The 20,027-nt window shown below is 39.9% G+C and overlaps 1 protein-coding gene across 2 annotated transcripts in view; it reads left to right on the forward strand.

Annotated features, from left to right (window-relative positions):
* LOC130915870 (Fanconi anemia group A protein) overlaps positions 1-20,027 on the forward strand; it is a 129,452-nt gene that overhangs the window by 108,999 nt on the left and 426 nt on the right. Inside the window, exons 37-40 of one of the 2 annotated variants that reach the window (XM_057836035.1) lie at positions 3,180-3,242; positions 6,667-6,760; positions 19,692-19,773; positions 19,875-20,007. In XM_057836035.1, coding sequence (XP_057692018.1) covers positions 3,180-3,242; positions 6,667-6,760; positions 19,692-19,773; positions 19,875-20,007 — 372 coding nt within the window. Of the gene's footprint in view, positions 1-3,179; positions 3,243-6,666; positions 6,761-19,691; positions 19,774-19,874; positions 20,008-20,027 lie in introns of those variants that run through there. The other variant, XM_057836036.1, reaches the window with a different exon arrangement.

Below are 20,027 nucleotides of genomic sequence, written 5' to 3' on the forward strand. Positions count from 1 at the left end.
GGTCAATGTATTTATTCAGATCTAGCACTGGAAAGAGATACATATAAGACATATTTTTTCTCCCTTTTTTTCCCCCAAAGTATGATTTAAAAAAATGTATATATACATATATATGTATATAATATAAAATTAGGGCTGTCAAAATTATTACGTTAACGAGCGTTAATTAATTTTTTAAATTAATCACGTTAGAATATTTGACGCAATTAACGCATGCACTGAATGACCCGCTTGCATATTGCCTCAAACAGATTACAATGAGGCCGTTTATGGACATTAAGAGTGAAGAGAATGCCACCGGCCGCTTGGAGGCAGCGCCGTTCCATACTCATGTTATTTCTTCTAACGTGGGAGAATTACTGTAGTAGTTGTGAGACGTTTATGCTGTATTCACAATGCAATGCAAATTGCTATTTGTGCTCCACACATATTTCGGTAAGTTTTCTTTCTTTTAGTGGCAATTATGTGTCTCTTGTTGTATTTTGGGTAAGATATGTACAGATATATGTTATACAGTAAAGGCGAGTGGACACAGGCGTTCTTTGGACCGCACCGTTTATTGGCAACTGCTTCACAATAAACATAAGTATCGTTTAGTGAAAGCACAACAAAAATAATATTCCTATCTCTCTAAAAAAAAAAAATAATGTTTACAAAAAGAAAAGCAATTCAGTCTATAGTAGTGAGGCCCTATTCTTACACACAGTTAAACAACAATGCAAATTGAACTGGCATTCCACATCAAAATAGCTGTGCAAAATACACGTAAAACGTAGACTTTGGTCACTCTATTTTTATTATTGTTATTTTTATTCTTCTTATTATTATATTAACTCTACTTTTGATTGAAAATTTTACAAATTTTATTAAAACGAAAACATGAAGAGGGGTTTTAATATAAAAGTACTATAACTTGTAACTATAACATTTATCGTTTAAGAACTACAAGTCCTTCTATCAGTGGATCACTTTAACAGAATGTTAATGCCATTTGTGGATTTATTGTTACAATAAACAAATACAGTACTTATGTACAGTATGTTTTATGTATATATCCGTCGCATGTCTTATCTTTCCATTCCAACAATAATTTACAGAAAAATATGGCATATTTTAGAGATGGTTTGAATTGAGATTAATTGCGATTAATTACGATTAGCGGCACGGTGGCTGAGTGGTTAGCACGTCTGCCTCACAGTTCTAAGATCAAGGGTTCAATCCCGGGCTTCGGCCTTCCTGTGTGGAGTTTGCATGTTCTCCCCGTGCCTGCGTGGGTTTCCTCCGGGAACTCCGGTTGCCTCCCACATCCCAAAAACATGCATGGTAGGCTGATTGAACACTCTAAATTGTCCGTAGGTATGAGTGTGCGCGTGAATGGTTGTATGTCTCCTTGTGCCCTGCAATTGGCTGGCAACCAGTTCAGGGTGTCCCCTGCCTACTGCCCCGAGTTAGCTGGGATAGGCTCCAGCACCTCCGCGACCCTCGTGAGGAAAAGCGGCATGGAAAATGAATGAATGAATGAATGAATGAATAATTACGATTAATTAATTTTTAAGCTGTAATTAACTCGATTAAAAATTTTAATCGTTTGACAGCCCTAATATGTATACAGTGGGGAGAACAAGTATTTGATACAGTCAATGGGAAAACCCATTGGCAGTGTATCAAATACTTGTTCTCCCCACTGTATATGTATATATATGTATGTATATATATGTTTATGTATGTATGTGTGTGTGTGTATGTATATATATGTATGTATATACAGTATATGTGTGTATATATATATATATACAGTATTTATATATATATATATATATTTATATATATTAATAAATGCTTTTTAAGCACTTCAAATGTAATAATTATGATTAGTTTTAAACATAACTGTCCCACTGAATCATTTTTAAACAAGAATAAAGTATTGTAGTAGAAAAATGCTTGGCTTTATTAAATGCTTCTGTTTACCTAACATGGCTGTGACTTTTGGAGTGACATGTAGAAATTACAAACTCCTCATAATAGCTTCTGGCGTTTATTTTATATGTCTCGAACGTCTCCACATTCTCCCCCCACAGACACACATTCATTCCAGCCCGCGCTTCTTTGCAGAAACTGTTTAACAAGTTAAACAATGATTGACAGATTGCTACCCGGCTACTATCGCGCGTCCTTGTGATGGGACTACCGCGCATGCGCACATCGCGATGGCGATATTTAAACGATATATTGTTCAGGCTTAGTCACAAACGCTGTATAGTACCAACAATGTATGGATTACTGCACATACATGAACATAATTTTACTGTATATATACTTTGAAACTGAAGACTTTGACAATGTTACACTGTTCAAATATGGTTTTTAAACCAATGAGGCACACATCATACATAGTAGATTGCCATGCGCACATTTGTGCATTTAGACTATATTGTACTGTAAATCAACTCACAATACAAACATGTTTTATCACTAAAGTACCGTGCACAAAGTAAAAATGAGTTTGAGAAAAGTACAGAGAGAGGTTGAACTACGCAGAAAAAATCGTTACCTTTCTTCACCAAAAGTTGCTCGTCCCGTTGCGCCATTGCTCCCAAACTTTTCTATAAACCTCTGTGGAGGTTTTATTGTCCAGGATTACCGTCTTGCTGGCATTTCGGCGCAAAATAATAATAAAACCTGTCGTTTATCGCTGTTTTTTTACCGCTCTCCTGACTTATCTTCACCGTGTGTCTATTGCGATAGTTCAACGGGTCGCATGCGTAAATGCGCCACTGCCTGCACGTCAGCGAATAAAGGAGCTGTTCCTAGTTGTAGGAGAGTGAGACAACCTCTCAGCTTTCAGGAACCATTGACATTTTTTCGATAGCACAAACCGTTTAGGAGTTACGGTAGTTCAAAATACGTATGCGTAAACCTGTCGCTGCCGGCACATCCGTCGTTAAAGGGTGAATAAACTTGCTATGATTCAAGGTTTTGAACAGGCGTGATACTGTAGTGTTGTTTGGCCACAGATGCAACTGATGTTGCTCACAGTGGTCCTAAGTGTGCTCAGGGAGCTTGTGTGGATGCTCAGACACATTAAAAATAGAGGGAACATTGGTCACTACTAGAATCTAGATGGCACTCTGTATTCTTCTGGATGCAATGTTCTTGCAGCTTATTATTTCTTCTTTCAGGTTTTCGTGTTCCTGCTTTTCCTGTGTGTAAACAATTACGTGTCAGCCCTCCTCTACCCTCAGGTGAGTAACTCTCCTAAAAACACACTGCACAAAACCACAGTCAGTAAACTACAAAATGAAAACCTGAAAATGCACTCACCCCTGCCTTAGATGTTTTCTGATGTGCTATAAACATAGACAGGAAATTGTTTTATGTATAAAAACAACTTTCTAAAATGATACCAAATTATTCTCAGTCAAGAACAGTCAAAATAACATGTAACAAGGAATTAACAGGGTTCCCGCAGGTCCTTAAAAAGTCTTAAAATGTCTTCAATCTAAAATCCAGGTAATCAAGGTCTTAAATTGTCTTAGATGTAATGGAAAATTGCAGTAGATATTAAAATTCCAGACAATGTGTTTAATGCCAGGAAAACCACTGTAGTCTACAGTAAAATTTATGGTGTGTGCAGTATGTTTTTTTAATGGCCGTGTACTAAATACAAGAGTTTAGGATTAATATGTGTTTTATGGTACATTGTCCGCAACCTCAGCGTACGATAGCAGTGTAATAAAAAATGGATGGAAGATGGTTTATTTAAGAAGTGTTGGCCCCTAGTGAAAATAACAACAGTGCCTGATGCAAAGAAGATGTGTGACAAACAATGTATCGAAAAGGTGATATATATCAATACTTTATAGCCCAAAACATTATCGATATGCTCACACCAAGAAGCGATCTATGGTTTTAAAAAGGGTTCACTGTTTAAAAAAAAAAGGAACCAACAGGTTGCTACCAGATCTTATATTAGAATAGTGTATATTTAAACTAACTAGCTGTTAGCTGTTATTGGCGGCGTTAATACCCAATTAATTAAGACAGGATTGGACATCTGGCGCCGTCAATGGCACTGAAATCCGAGCATCCACAGCCTATTTTGTGGGCATTTCATGTCCATCTTAGGGCATTTGCAGGTTGCCCTTATTTATTATGGGTCACCTCCTAGTTATGGGGATATTTTTGAGTCACTTTCTTTTCAGTGACCCAAAATCAATAGGAAGTGGCCTCTAAATGTAAATAGCTGTTTTGTTCCTAGAATTACTTCCTGACCCACGTATTGATAATGGTTGTACCGCCATATCTTGAGATCGTTAACATGAGCCTTGTATCGCAAATCGTATCATATTGTGAGGTAGCCAGAGGTTCCCACCCCAAGTGCAAAGTCTAAAAACATTGTTTTTCGTTAGAGACAATGGGGGTCAAAGCCGTCAAGTAACACATGAGAGGAAAAACACCTGTCACAGTTACATAAAATTATTTTTTTTCTTCATCAGAAATTGTTGCGACATGTTTTGGTCTTAAATTATATTCTTAAGATCTTAAAAATGTCTTAAAAAGTAGTAAATTTTAAAACGCTGCAAGAACCCTGATTAAAAAAGGCAGGCAAACAGAGGGGGAAAACCGGGTCCATTCTAGCATCAGCCAGGAGTGAGCTGAATGGGTGATTAAGTCCACGACCAGTGTTGTCAGTAATGCATTACTACCGTAAGTAACAATTTGTCGCCGCCGACAAGCATTACTAAGTAACGCATTACTGTAATCTGATTACTTTCTTTCAGTAACAAGCAATCTAATCTGTTCATTTTTCCAAACCAGTAATCTGTTTGTGCGTTACTATTTTGTGATTGCCTCATATTGTATGTAGAATGAAGAAGACTGTAGTCATGTACGAAGAGCGTTTTGAATAGGAAATGTTGCTCTTGGTGACATCACATGCCACATTTTCCTATCGAAGGACAAAAAAAAAAAAAAAAACGGATCACGTGTACTACCATGCCGTGACCACTGAGAGTCACTAGCAATAACGACGTAGCCTAGCTACCTCATCAGAACGCAAAGAGTGAAAGAGACAGGAGCGAACAATCAATCAAAGAGGCAGGAGGGATACCACAAACGCCTGCATTTGCTCACTGGAAATAATAAATAATAAAAATGTATATGTTTTGTCACTTTTTCCCCCCAAAGTATATTTAAAAAAAAAAAAAAAAAATTATGTATATATATATATATATATATATATATATTTTTTTTTTTACTAATTAAATTTACTATTTTAAATTTATTAATTAATTAAAAATCAATTTAATTTTATTTTAGTTTTAAACATGTTACTGTCCAACTGAATTATTTTTAAACAAGAATAAAGCAGAAAATTGCTTGGCTTTATTAAACGCTTCATTAAGTGAGTCCACTCAAATCCGCTCAACTTACACACAATGTGTTGCCACGGCAACTGTTTAACAAGTTAAACAATGATTGAGGCATGCAGCGCTTTGAAGTCCGCTTCTCTGGCAAGTTTAAACATTAAACGTCTGTCAATCATTGTTAACCTTAATAAGCAACTGCAGTGCACTTACTGCCTGAACAACAGAGAGGAAAGGAGCGAGAGTGAGACTACGTGATCGACTCGGGACAGCTCATCTGTATTTTGTTTTTTTACTTTAAAAAAATCTGCGATGGAATGAGGGCGCGAAGTTTGAAGCACGAAGTAGTGGGGGATCACTGTATTTTATTGTTGGTTACATTATGGTTTTAGTATCATTATTCTGTTATGTACTACATCGATAGAAGCAGGCATGTGTGTGATTATTGATTAGCATGTTGGTGATAAATACAATATTCTTTGAATCAAGGGCTTAATTTGCATAAGGACAGTAGGGACATAACACTACCAACTTTTCAGGATGCTCAAATTGTCTCCACCAACATTTAAGCAACCTTATTTGCATTACAGTTATAGAGGTCATTTAGATTGTCTTCCCATGATGTAAGGATAGAACTGACCCTACCATTATTTTATGTTCAGACTTACATTTTGCCCCTTTCACTTGCTGAATGTGCTAGTCCATTTTTTTCCCTCAAACGCACAGTTGATTGGCTCATGATTTGACAACCCCCCCCACACACACACACACACAATCACAGCCCCGACAGAAATACAACATATCGACAACAGAAAACCTCCTGCGCCCCCTCCGAGAAGGAGGGATATTATACATTTTTTAGGCCAGCAGCAGCCTAAAGATGTCAATGTTTTGGAGGTGGGGGAAAACACCAATTGTGCTACTGAAAGTCCGACCTGCATAACATTAAACTGAGTGTCCTCCTGTATGTGTTTTCTATTTTTAATGTTAATTAAACTGAGAAATGTAGGCTTACCCCCTGCCCCCCAATTTTTATTTTATGTATGTGGTCTTAAAGCAGCCACAAGGAGCTTTAATTTTTTGTTTGGCTGTGCTTGTTTGTTGACAAAAGCCTTTGTGTTTTACCTGAAGAAATGCTCCATTTTTTATTTATTTTTGTTATTCCCTGACTAAGAGTTTTTTTTTTTTCCCAGTTGTATTTAATGTATTTATTTATTCACATTTTATTACCAACTTTGTAGTTTAATTTATGTTCAATCTTTCTGGAACTCCCCTTAGAATTTGTCATGTCACCCTTTAGGAGCGCTGCCATCGGAAAGCCTTACAACTATGCACTGAGGTCCTGACAGTGTTGGTGGATTCATCTGACTGGCTACTTATCTTTCAAATGAATGGTAAATTATTTTCTTTCCCAATCTTAATGATTCCAAAAAAAGAAACTACAAGCATTGTTTCCAGTTGAATTCACTTCAATGTTTAAGATCATCAAACTAATGTAAATATTGTTGAAGGACGCTATTTTCTCTCTTTGTCCTTCACGTGTTCGTTGAATTTCGGGTGGTAAGAATGCTTGTAAATTAGAGGCTGGAGATGAACAGGTTTCCTTATTACAGAATATTCTGAGTACAGATGTGATACAGACAAGGGTTGTGATCTCGCAAAAGTACAAGGAAACACAATACGAAGCAAGTCTTTTATACTTTTGAAAGGGCATTGCCGAAACTCTAGCCCAAGCGGGGGGATTTTTTCATTAGAAAAACATCTTAAGTTGAAACCTTGAGAGACTGTCCTGGCTGGTACGAACAGTGAGTCATAAGCACAGTTTCTGATAAGGCGGTCAACAGATACCCATTGTGATTGTTGAAAGCAATATTGAAGCACTCAAACATGGCCAAATATGGGCATGGCACAATATCCTACGATACAATATCAATATCGATTAAGGAAAGTTTTTCTGAAATATTCTCCACTGTTTTTGCCATCTGTGATGAATGGCTCACTGGGGTTTATAAAGCTTAAGAATAGTGTTGGATAGTATTGTCACTAACGTGTTACTAAGTAACGCATTTTTGTAACATCATTACTTTCTTTCAGTAACGAGCAATCTAACGCGTTCATTTTTCCAAACCAATAATCTGATTTAGTTTCCTTAGTGTCTGTGCATTACTATTTTGTTATTGCATGTCATAATATATGTAGAATCAAGAATATTGTAGTCACGTACGAAAGCATTTTGAATAGAAAATGCTGGAAAGGTTCCCGCTACTTTTTAGATTCCACGGTAACCGCTCACAGTTACTTACTGTTTTGGTCTCGAGTCACACGTGCTATGTGTTTTGGGACTGAGAAAGGCGTGTGCCAATCCGGGTGCACATTCGAGCCAAGTGCAGCCACCTGTTGAGATATGCGATGGAATGTTGATCTCTGTGCATCCATGAATGAACGTATTTTTCATTCATTCTGGAGGGTTCCAGGAATAGGTTGGAGTCGCCGTTTTGTAGTTTTGCCGTTGCGACGGCGGGTAGTCATCGCTCCCACTCATTCTCACCAAGTCGGCGAGCATTGAGCATCAAATTCGTGTTGCACATTTATGCCATGATGTGGTGTGTTTGTTTAGCATCTTTGGAATGTGTTGTAAGTCCAATTCAGTGTAAAGTGCTTAACGAAATTTTCAGACTATAAGCTACTACATTTTTCCTTCATGTTGAATCCTGCTGCTTATAGTCCAGTGCGGTTTATTTGTTGATTTATTTGGGTTAATAGGTAACATTTTATTTGACAACGGCGTCAAAAGACTGTCATAAAACCGTAATAAATATTACATGACCCTATCATGGGCATTGCTGAATGCTTATGACAGATGTCATTAAATCTCATCTGGCAAATTATGCCACTAACTCCATTTATGTCCATCTTGGCTCTTTTACATCCATTCAAAAATGAGATAATTTGCCGCCTAACACTAAATGAAATCTGTAATAAGCATTCATTAATGCTCATGACAGTGTCATGTCATAATTATAATTGTTTAACCCTTTAAAGTGATCCTCTAGTTTTAAGACAAGTAATTCTTAAAAGATACATCTTAGTATGAGTTATAATAATTTGACATTAAATCCCTCTTAATGTTTTCGTTTTAATAAAATTTGTAAAATTATTTTAACTGATTGTTCGCCATGGTTGTTGACGTCGCAGTGCTGTGACGTCATAAATCCCGCTGCCGGACTTCAGCGTGTTATTCATTAGCAACATCTCGTCAGTTCGTCCCTTCCAATTTGAACCAGAGCGGAAAAGTGAAGAGCAGGACAGCACTGTCGGTCGTTCACAAGACGAGCAGCAAAGGCGAAATGCAGAGCAAGAAATACCTGATGAGGCAAGAGTTGGGCTAAACTTCTGGTGTACTTGCAGCAAGTGCATCTCGATGACAACGGAGCGAGAGAGCGTATGTTGTCGAGAACTCAGGTTTTTATCAGCAGATCTTCAAGGTGAGTTATTGCGTCATCAAACTCATTCCAATATAATTGTGTAGATTGTTAGCATCCAGAGCTGTCGTATGCTTTACATACAGTACAGGCCAAAACACATTGGCATTCGTGCCTTTTTATTTTCTTGACCATTGACATTATAAACTCTCACTGAAGGCAATAAAACTATGAATGTGTGGCGAGCTAGGGAAGGATGCGGAGTATCAAACCACGGAGCAAATCCGCGTTGTTTTATTGACATTTAGGCTGCAAGAAATAGCAATGTCTGTCTGGCATGTGACCCGCGGAAGGGAACAGTTATTTCCAGCTGTTCCCTTCACAAAGTACCCCCCCCCCCCCCCCAACCACACAACGTGCCAACATAATTTCCGCCGGTGAATTCTGTTATAACTTGCTACAAATGCACACGTGTGTATTGTGTACTTAGAATTCAATTCAATTCAATTCAATTTTATTTGTATAGCCCTCAATCACAACAGAGGTCTCAAAGGACTTTACAGAGGCAATATGATACACAATTAGAAATGAAGCAACAAAGATGAATAGATACAGTTCAAGTCCTGGGTATCCCCTATCCTTAAGACCCTCCATGCCGGCAAGGAAAAACTCCAAAAACTCCAGAGTCAATTGGGAGAAAAATGAGAAACCTTGGGGAGTACCACAGTCAGGAGAGATCCACTCCCAGGACGGATAGACAGGAATCCCAGAACGGCTAATGGGAATTAGCAAGCAAAATTATAGTCCGTAAAAATACAGTGGAGTAAAGGAGCATGAAGAGGTCCCTCTAGTCAGGTGAGACGGGGGTAGCAGCGAGGACGTCTATCCAGCCAGGGGTCCGGACAGTCAGGAGGCTGCAGCTGAAAAATAGCCCCTCCCCAGAGGGGAGGGGGGAAAGGGGACACCGGGTGACTAGTGATGAAGAGACTAGACAACTAGATATTAACATTGGAAAATAGAAATAAAGTAAGACAAGTAGTAGGTAGAGTAAGAAAAGGAGATAGAACTCAGCTGCTGTACTGCCCCCAGCATTATAGCTTCTAGTGCAGCTTAGACTAAACAGTGAGTCTACTCCGACTTCAACTAGCCTAACCATAAGCTTTGTCGAATAGGAACGTTTTTAATCTAATCTTAAATGTGCAGACTGTCTCAGCTTCTTTAATGCTAGCTGGAAGCTGATTCCATAAAACAGGGGCTTGGTGGCTAAAGGCTCTAGCTCCGACAGTACTTTTATAAACTCTGGGAACTACCAGTAGACCTGCATTCTGAGATCGGAGTGTTCTGTTGGGGCGGTATGGAACCAGAGCATCGGTGAGATAAGATGGCCCCAACCCATTAATGGTCTTAAATGTAAGAAGGAGTATTTTAAATTTAATTCTAAACTCGACTGGAAGCCAGTGAAGTGCCTGGAGCACAGGGGTGATGTGCTCTCTTCTATTGGTTCCTGTTAAAAGTCTTGCTGCTGCGTTTTGGACTAGCTGAAGACCTTTTAGAGAGCTTTTAGGACAAGCTGCAAGTAGGGAGTTACAGTAATCCAATCTCGATGTAACGAACGCGTGAATTAATTTTTCTGCATCGCTTTTAGATAAAATATTTCTAATTTTGGCAATGTTGCGCAGGTGAAAGAAAGCCGTTCTACAGGTTTGTTTAATGTGTGCTTTAAACGATAAGTCAGGGTCAAATAAAATTCCTAGGTTTTTAACTGTGGCGCTGGAGGCTACACTTACATTGTCCAGAGTGACTATCTGGGCAGATAAAGAGTCTCTAACACTTTTCGGGCCTATTATAAGGACTTCTGTCTTTTCAGGGTTAAGTAGAAGATAGTTAGTGCTCATCCAGGTATTTATATCTCGGACGCAGGCGCTTAGTTTTTCTACTTGCCTGACCTGCTCAGGTTTAATTGATAAATACAGTTGTGTGTCGTCAGCGTAACAATGAAAGTTAATGCTATGTTTTCTGATGATATTACCTAGAGGAAGCATATACAGCGTAAACAAGATGGCCCCGAGGACAGATCCTTGCGGCACACCATAACTAACTCTAGAGTACGATGATGATTGCTGGTTTACATTGACAAACTGGTACCTATTAGATAAATATGATTTAAACCAGCAGAGGGCTGCTCCTCTAATGCCTATGTCACATTCTAATCTCTGCAATAAGATATTATGGTCGATTGTGTCAAAGGCTGCGCTCAGGTCCAGCAGAACCAGGATCGAGACTAATCCAACGTCAGCGGCAAGTAACAAGTCATTAGTTACTTTAACTAATGCGGTTTCAGTGCTATGATGAGCTCGAAAGCCAGACTGGAACTGTTCAAATAAACTATTGTCCTGTAGGTGCTGACAGAGCTGTTTAATTACCACTCTTTCAAGGACTTTGGAGAGAAATGGTAAGTTAGAAATAGGTCTATAATTGGCCAAAATATCAGGATCAAGAGTAGGTTTTTTCAAGAGCGGTTTAATAACTGCATATTTAAAGGACTGTGGCACGTAGCCAGTAACTAATGAGGTATTTATTATATTTAAGATAGTGTCAATAGTTAGAGGCAGGGTCTCTTTAAAAAGTTTGGTTGGGATTGGGTCAAGGAGGCACGTTGATGGTTTGGAGGACATTATAATTGAAGTTACATCAATTTGGTCTACAGTGGTAAAGTTATTTAATATTTTAGAGGGGTTTATAGGAGATTCCGAATTCTTTGTCTGCACTTTATCAGACCTAATAATTGGAAGTGATTCATTTATTTTATTTCTAATAGTTGCGATTTTATTGTTAAAAATTTTTAGGAAGTCATCACAGCTAAGGGTGGTTGGGATATAAGGTTCTATTGAGGTGTGACTGTTTGTCAGCCTTGCTACAGTGCTGAACAGAAACCTAGGATTATTTTTGTTTTCCTCTATTAAGGATGAGTAATATCTGGTTTTAGCCGTACGCAAGGCCTGATTATATGTCACTAAGCTGTGTTTCCAGGCAGAGAGGGTGTGCTCTGTGTTGGAACGGCGCCAAAGTCTTTCTAATTTACGTGTCGATTGTTTAAGAGAGCGTGTTTCAGCATTATACCAGGGAGAGGCTCGTCTCGGCTTGACAAACTTTAATTTGGAGGGAGCGACGACATCGAGGGTGGTACGAAACGTACACAGAACACGATCAACAAACTCGTCATTAACAGCAAGGCCGGACATCACTCCTTCATAATTAGATGACATGGAGGCAAATATAGGCTGAATTATCTGTTTATACTCTGAAACAGAGTGATCACCTAATGTCCTTTTCATCTGAGTTCTAGTCACTAGTGGCGGATTATCTTGAAGCACAAACTGAAAGGTAATTAGAAAATGATCAGACAGTACGGGGTTGTGGGGATGGACACTAAGATCACTAATCTCCGTACCGTAGGTTAAAATCAAGTCCAGGGTGTGCTTGTGACTATGAGTTGGTTTATTTACATTTTGAATGAAGCCAGTCCCATCTAGTAGGTCATTAAAGGCCTTACCAAGGGAGTCACCTTCATCGTCAACATGTATATTAAAATCCCCTACAATTATAATTCTATCCCAGCTTAGCAAAATACTAGATAAAAAGTCAGAGAAATCTAACAAAAACTGTGAGTAGGGACCAGGGGGACGGTAAACCACTATGAAAAGAACTGGTTTTTGGTTCTTCCAGTTAGCGTCTATAATTGATAGTGCTAGACTTTCAAAGGAGTTATAAATGTAATTAGCTTTACTTTTTGGGCTCATACCTAGACAAGAGTGTGATATTACTGCCACCCCCCCTCCACGGCCCGTGGTTCTAGCTGTGTGAAAATTCACGTGACTTGGGGGTGTGGATTCATTAAGTCTAACAAACTCATCCTGCTGAAGCCAAGTTTCAGTCAGGGCCAAAATATGAATATTATAATCCCCAATTAAGTCATTAACTAACAGAGATTTGGGCGAGATTGACCTGATGTTTAATAATCCGCATCTTATATATTTATTAAGAGCTATTTTATTTTCACTGCTATCAGGGGCTATATGTATTAAATTCTTTGGTCTCGTTCCTATAGTACTCGGTTTTCCCCTGTTCACTATACGAGGCACGGACACAGTCTCTATCTTCTGTCCTGAATTTCGGATTTGTGACAGCTCGGAAAGAGGCGAGTGGTCACTACAAACAGTGTTGTGTTTTACACTACAACACTGCGCCCGGGCCCCCACTCTGAAGTGTCACTTTGGGAGACTTAGTTTGGCGGCCAAATTTCGAGTTAAGAGAGCAGCACCGTCCCAAGTCGGATGAATGGCGTCTCGGCGCATGAGCCCGGGCTTGCCCCAAAACGCGTGCCAGTTATCAACAAAGACTATATCGTTTTCTGGGCACCATCTAGACAACCAGCGGTTAAATGATGAGAATCTAGAGTACATCTCATCATTGACCAAATTAGGCAGAGGACCAGAGAAAACTACGGTGTCCGCCATCAACTTAGCAAGTTCACACACCGAGGTTACGTTTAATTTAAGCACCTCAGACTGTCTCCGCCGGGCGTCGTTACCGCCTGCGTGAATCACGATACGGCGGAACCTCTTCCTACTCTGCTTTAAGAGCCTGAGGTTTCCTTCGATGTCACCGACTCTGGCCCCTGGGTAACACCTGACAGACACCGCCGGGTGCTTCACGTCTCTAACTATGGAGCTTCCAATTACGAGAGTGTCTGGTTCAGCCGGTGTGTCGCTGAGGGGGGCAAACCTATTGCTGACGTGAAGCTGCTGGTGCACTAAGGTTGTGCGTTTACCACTGCGCTTCCCCCGTACAGTCACAAATCCCTCCTTAATTTCCCCCGGCTGCACGGGGCTCGCTGGGGGGCTAACTGCGCTAGCAATCCTACTACTGCAAGCACGACCTGCGGGCCCTGCCACTACCTGGCTATAGCTAGGACTAGCTTTCGTCTCTAGAGTGCAGAGCCGTGCTTCTAGCTCAGAAACCCTGGTCTCCAACCCTGAGACTAAGCTACACTTCCTACAGCTACTACTGTCCTCGACGAAGGAGCCAGGGTGCTCGCTATACATACAGCACACTGAGCAGAAAAGACGGGAGGAAGAAGGCAGAGGGCTAGCCATAGATCGGATAAGCTAGGCTATCAAGATAGAGCTAAAGAGGAGAGGAGTTTTAATCCACGACCTGTTAAATCGTGGGATAAAACAAATTAAGGAGCACTAGGAGAGCCGAACCAGCCTAGGATCGATTCTCCGATGTGTCCGAGGGATAAAACAAATTGAGGAGCACTAGGAGATTAGCGACTAGTAGCAGCGCTAACAGCGCTAACAAACAAACGATACACTCACCGGATGTGACGTCAGCACGTCAGCGCTGGATGAGAAAAAAGGTGAAATAACTAAAAACTAAAAACGTGTGATATTCTAGTATCTTCAAAGTAGCCACCCTTTTCTCTGATTACTGTTTGGCACTCTTGCCATTCTCGCGATGAGCTTTCAGAGGGAGTCCCCTAAAATGGATTTTGACTTCACATGTATGCCATTCCGGCGATGAGAATTTATTGCTTTATCAATGGGGTTGGGACATTTGTGTTGCATTGAATGAATTGCATTGGACGTGCTTTGATCAGTTTGAGTGGCAGCATCACTCATATTAGCTGAATACTGAACACACACTGCCTGATGAACTGACAGTAGAGGTGAATTATTAGCTTCCTCTGTGACTAGCGGTACGCCCGAAGGTTCGCCTCCCGCTGTAGCGACAGGAGCGGCTTGGGTGCTTAAGAGGGCGGCCAGAGTGTCTCGTCCGTCTCGCTTCATTGCGCGCATTTCACTCGATATCCGAGCAGGCTGAGGCTTCTTGTGCGGGAAAATAGTTGCAACAGCATTTGGTTTTAGTCTGCGCTTATATCTAGCCGCTCCGGTGAGATCTTTCATTAGTTGTCATCTACTAAAATCCTCAAACGCGGTAGGAGAAAAATGGCGACAACAAAGCCTTGGTTGTTTGGGAAGATTTGCTTGTCTACAGGCATTTTCCCAAACCTTTCTCCTCTTCTTGTCAACAGGAAATTTGTGGAGACTCGCATCACTCTCCTTGTTTCCATTTGACTCGAAATTGCATCCATAAGCAGCACATCGTGGCATTTTACTTCGCGAGTTAAGCCAGTAATACACGCTACACGATTGGAAAAATATCATCTACGTCATCACTCCGCGCCCGCAGAACATTGCGCCAACTATCGGTCAAAATATGCACTAAATATTATAAAATATTTCCATTGATTTAACATTTTATGTGTTTCTAACGACATATTTTAATACAAGAGAACAATTGTGATTTATTAGAGCCTACATGTCTTTAAAATCGAGGATCACTTTAACACCGAACGTGTCGGCAGCAACGCGTTTACGCATATCGTCTTTGAAGCTTCGTCACGCTGTAATTATGTCACCCACGTGCCGCTGGTTGGTCTCATTTGAAAGTGCGGAAGTTGATGTCCACACCAGTTTTTATTTGAAGTCAATCGACCAAGAAAAACGGGAGATATAACGTCATTTGAGTTTTATAGTTTTATTGCACTCATAAATATGCATTCAAACGCTGCATGGACCTTGTATCTACAGTGCCTTGCAAAAGTATTTGGCCCCCTTGAACCTTGCAACCTTTCACCACATTTCAGGCTTCAAACATAAAGATATAAAATTTTAATTTTTTGTCAAGAATCAACAACAAGTGGGACACAATCGTGAAGTGGAACAAAATTTATTGGATAATTTAAACTTTTTTAACAAATAAAAAACTGAAAAGTGGGGCGTGCAATATTATTCGGCCCCCTTGCGTTAATACTTTGTAGCGCCACCTTTTGCTCCAATTACAGCTGCAAGTCGCTTGGGGTATGTTTCTATCAGTTTTGCACATCGAGAGACCGACATTCTTGCCCATTCTTCCTTGCAAAACAGCTCAAGCTCAGTGAGGTTGGATGGAGAGTGTTTGTGAACAGCAGTCTTCAGCTCTTTCCACAGATTCTCGATTGGATTCAGGTCTGGACTTTGACTTGGCCATTCTAACACCTGGATACGTTTATTTTTGAACCATTCCATTGTAGATTTGGCTTTATGTTTTGGATCATTGTCCTGTTGGAAGATAAATCTCAGTCCCAGTCTCAGGTCTTGTGCAGATACCAACAGGTTTTCTTCCAGAATGTTCCTGTATTTGGCTGCATCCATCTTCCCGTCAATTTTAACCATCTTCCCTGTCCCTGCTGAAGAAAAGCAGGCCCAAACCATGATGCTGCCACCACCATGTTTGACAGTGGGGATGGTGTGTTCAGGGTGATGAGCTGTGTTGCTTTTACGCCAAACATATCGTTTTACATTGTGGCCAAAAAGTTCAATTTTGGTTTCATCTGACCAGAGCACCTTCTTCCACATGTTTGGTGTGTCTCCCAGGTGGCTTGTGGCAAACTTTAAACGAGACTTTTTATGGATATCTTTGAGAAATGGCTTTCTTCTTGCCACTCTTCCATAAAGGCCAGATTTGTGCAGTGTACGACTGATTGTTGTCCTATGGACAGACTCTCCCACCCCAGCTGTAGATCTCTGCAGTTCATCCAGAGTGATCATGGGCCTCTTGGCTGCATCTCTGATCAGTTTTCTCCTTGTTTGAGAAGAAAGTTTGGAAGGATGGCCGGGTCTTGGTAGATTTGCAGTGGTCTGATGCTCCTTCCATTTCAATATGATGGCTTGCACAGTGCTCCTTGAGATGTTTAAAGCTTGGGAAATCTTTTTGTATCCAAATCCGGCTTTAAACTTCTCCACAACAGTATCTCGGACCTGCCTGGTGTGTTCCTTGGTTTACATAATGCTCTCTGCACTTTAAACAGAACCCTGAGACTATCACCAGAGCAGGTGCATTTATACGGAAACTTGATTACACACAGGTGGATTCTATGTATCATCATCAGTCATTTAGGACAACATTGGATCATTCAGAGATCCTCACTGAACTTCTGGAGTGAGTTTTCTGCACTGAAAGTAAAGGGGCCGAATAATATTGCACGCCCCACTTTTCAGTTTTTTATTTGTTAAAAAAGTTTAAATTATCCAATAAATGTTGTTCCACTTCACGATTGTGTCCCACTTGTTGATTCTTGACAAAAAAATTAAATTTCATATCTTTATGTTTGAAGCCTGAAATGTGGCGAATGGTTGCAAGATTCAAGGGGGCCGAATACTTTTGCAAGGCACTGTATCTCCATATTTCCATCATTTCTTGTCCTTTTTTTAAAACTGAAAGCAGCACAAAAGACTACATATCCCAAGAGCCGTTCTGATGTCAAGAAGGACGAACCGAATGTGATCATTTTTAATAAATTTCCGAACGAGGCGCCAACTCATGAAAGGGAGGCATGTGACGCAAGCAACGGCCGCTTGATTTGAGCGAGCGACTTTGAAACGTACAGAATGAATATAAAACTACATTTAGCGCAAGCTAATGCATTATTTCATTAACTCAAGGAAGAAGATGAGTATTTGTTGTCTTTTTCTTTGCATGAGTTGGCGTCTCGGCGAATAGAAGTGACGGCAGCGCACAAACGGCGAAAGAGTAGGCTGTGTGACGTTGTGTGTGACGCAGCTTCGTGACCTGTTCAAGCTTTATGGAGTGCGCAAAAAAAAAAAAAAAAAAAACTTTATTGGGTCGCATGCCTGAAAATTTTGAATTGAACTGAACTACTTGTCAATATTTTTTAAAATACCTTTTTTCAATGTTATATATATTTTTTTTCTTTACTATAATCTTTTCATTTTTTATGTAGATGTGTGTTCGAGATGCTTGATTGCATGAAGGTATATACTTTTCATAAGGTGATGGGTACAACACCTAACTTCACAAAGAGATATCCTCCAAACCCTTTTTGTGTTAGATGATATATATAATTTTTTTTTCACTATTTTGCACTGTATATAACCTGTTTTGACCATAGTATGTGTAAAGGCCAAAAAACGCCTATGACCATACCTGCTGTTTGTGTTGAATTGTCAAACATAAAACTATTCAATCTTATTTTTTTCTATTGAATGTTTATCCGAACAAGTTGAATAAATATCAACAAGCTTCAAAATGGTTGGTCGAGCATGTTTGGTTGTCAGTGGGACGTCAACATTACAAATTTTGAAAAAAGATTTAGGGATTTTTTTGTCTTTTTGGGTCCAAAATGTGGATTAAAATTGGTCAATGAAGAAAACAACAGTTTGGACATGAAGTTTAAGGTGTCCTGAAAAAAGGGACCCAAGTTGGCCATTGTAAACAATTTTTTCTTTAAAATATAAAGGCAACATCAAATTCATGCAAATTTGGCCAAAATAGGCTTAGGTGTTAAAGGGTTAATGACAGTCTTTTGGCGCCACTGTCAAATAAAGTGTTACCAAAAAGCATAACTAGCATTTAATGAAACAACTGGAAAAGTATCTGGGGAAATAATTAGCACAGAACATACATTTTGATTGTTATTTACATCTGTAGCGCTAGGAGGCATGTTGGACAACAACAGTGTTGACAGCAGAGGTTGACTGTCTTCCCCCAAGGCAGCAGTGATGGCCAAATGAAGCTTCCCTGAAGCAAGGAAGCTTTGCAACCAATTGGTTCAAAGCTTCATGGTGGTTCTTTTGGTCTTATGACCACTGTCACTGTCAAATAAACTGTTACCAAATGCCATAACTAGCTATTAATGAAACAATTGGAACAGTAACAGAATTAGCTGCTTAGTAACTGAAGAAATAGCACAGAACATGAATCTTGATAGTTATTTAAATCTGTAGCGCTGCAATGCATGCTAGAGGCATGTTGGACAACAACTGTGTTAACAGCAGGTGGTTGGCGAGGCTGACTGTCTCCCCCAAGGGAGCAGTGATGGCCAAATGAAGGCTCTTGAAACAATGAAGCTTTGCAGCCAATTGGTTTAAAGCTTTACGGTGGTTCATTTGGTCTTATGATGCCGCTATCGAATAAAGTGTTACCGGTTAATATCTTTTGGTGTAAATATCCCATAATACTGTGAGGACAGCTGCAGTTTATAGTCCAGTGCGGCTTAACTATGAACAAATGCCGTTTTTGTGCCAAATTTGGTGGGTGGCGACTTATAGTCAGGTGCGCCTTTATAGTGCAAAAAGTTGCCGCCACGTTTTGTGGCCAAATTGACAGTGTGTCTGTACGGCGTAATCCAGAGCCATGTAGAAAGAGAGTTGTGACACTCTCTGATACTGCCGCGGGTGCTCATGTACGATGAGTAGTTCCAAGCACAAGCAGTGCTGTAATGGTTTTCTATGGAACTTACAGTAGTGATTGGGACATGTGTGGGAAAATGGATAAAACCACGTATCTAACTACTTGTTTGATTATGTTTCAACAAATTCCATGCAGTTTGTTATTTGTTAGTTTTCGGGGCTCCGGAGTGGCTAAGCTAGCGCAAGTCGTTGGTGGTTGAAATTAACTCCATCGACTAATTAAACCCCCGCTAACTCGAAGATTAAGCCTTATGTGCAAAATTCTGATCTTTCCCTTTAAATTAAATTATCGGAAAGTCAATTACATGCAATGACATTTTTTCTGTTGTCATTAGGTTGAGGCAGCAAAGGGAGAAAATTTGGTAAAAGTACCCGAAAAATTACCTTTAAAGTAATTTAAGTTACCTTGATATTAAAGTAATCACAAAAGTAACTAGATTACTTTTTGGAGGCGTAATAAGTAATTAAATGATTTTTTCAAGTAATCTGTGACAACACTGGTGTTGGTGTTTTTGCCATTTCATTTTGTCTGACTTTCACACTTGCTAGAAATGATTCAATGCAAAGTATATGGTACTTTTCTTTAGACGCTGAAAAAGGTGCTTACCAGAGTGTTACCTTGTTGACATCACACCAGTTTACTCAACTGGTGCCATGGGCTTTTTACAAGTTAGTATCTCAAGCCAATCTAAGTGTTTAAATGAAAAGTTCATCCTATAATTGAAGTCAATTTTGTTGGTAACACATTGTCTGTATGTGTGTGTGTGAAGCCTCCTGCTTGAGCAGAGCTCGGAGCTGCAACAAAGAGCTGTGCGTTGTCAAGGCTTTCTAAACACTGCCGTCTCTTGCTACATCAGTCTGTTGAAGCTCTTCTTGGACGGACCCTCCATCACGGAAAGTCAGGTGAGTGTCCCACAAGCTAT

This window comes from Corythoichthys intestinalis, chromosome 5, assembly GCF_030265065.1.
Source record: "Corythoichthys intestinalis isolate RoL2023-P3 chromosome 5, ASM3026506v1, whole genome shotgun sequence".
In the NCBI taxonomy this organism is placed as follows: Eukaryota; Metazoa; Chordata; class Actinopteri; order Syngnathiformes; family Syngnathidae; genus Corythoichthys; species Corythoichthys intestinalis.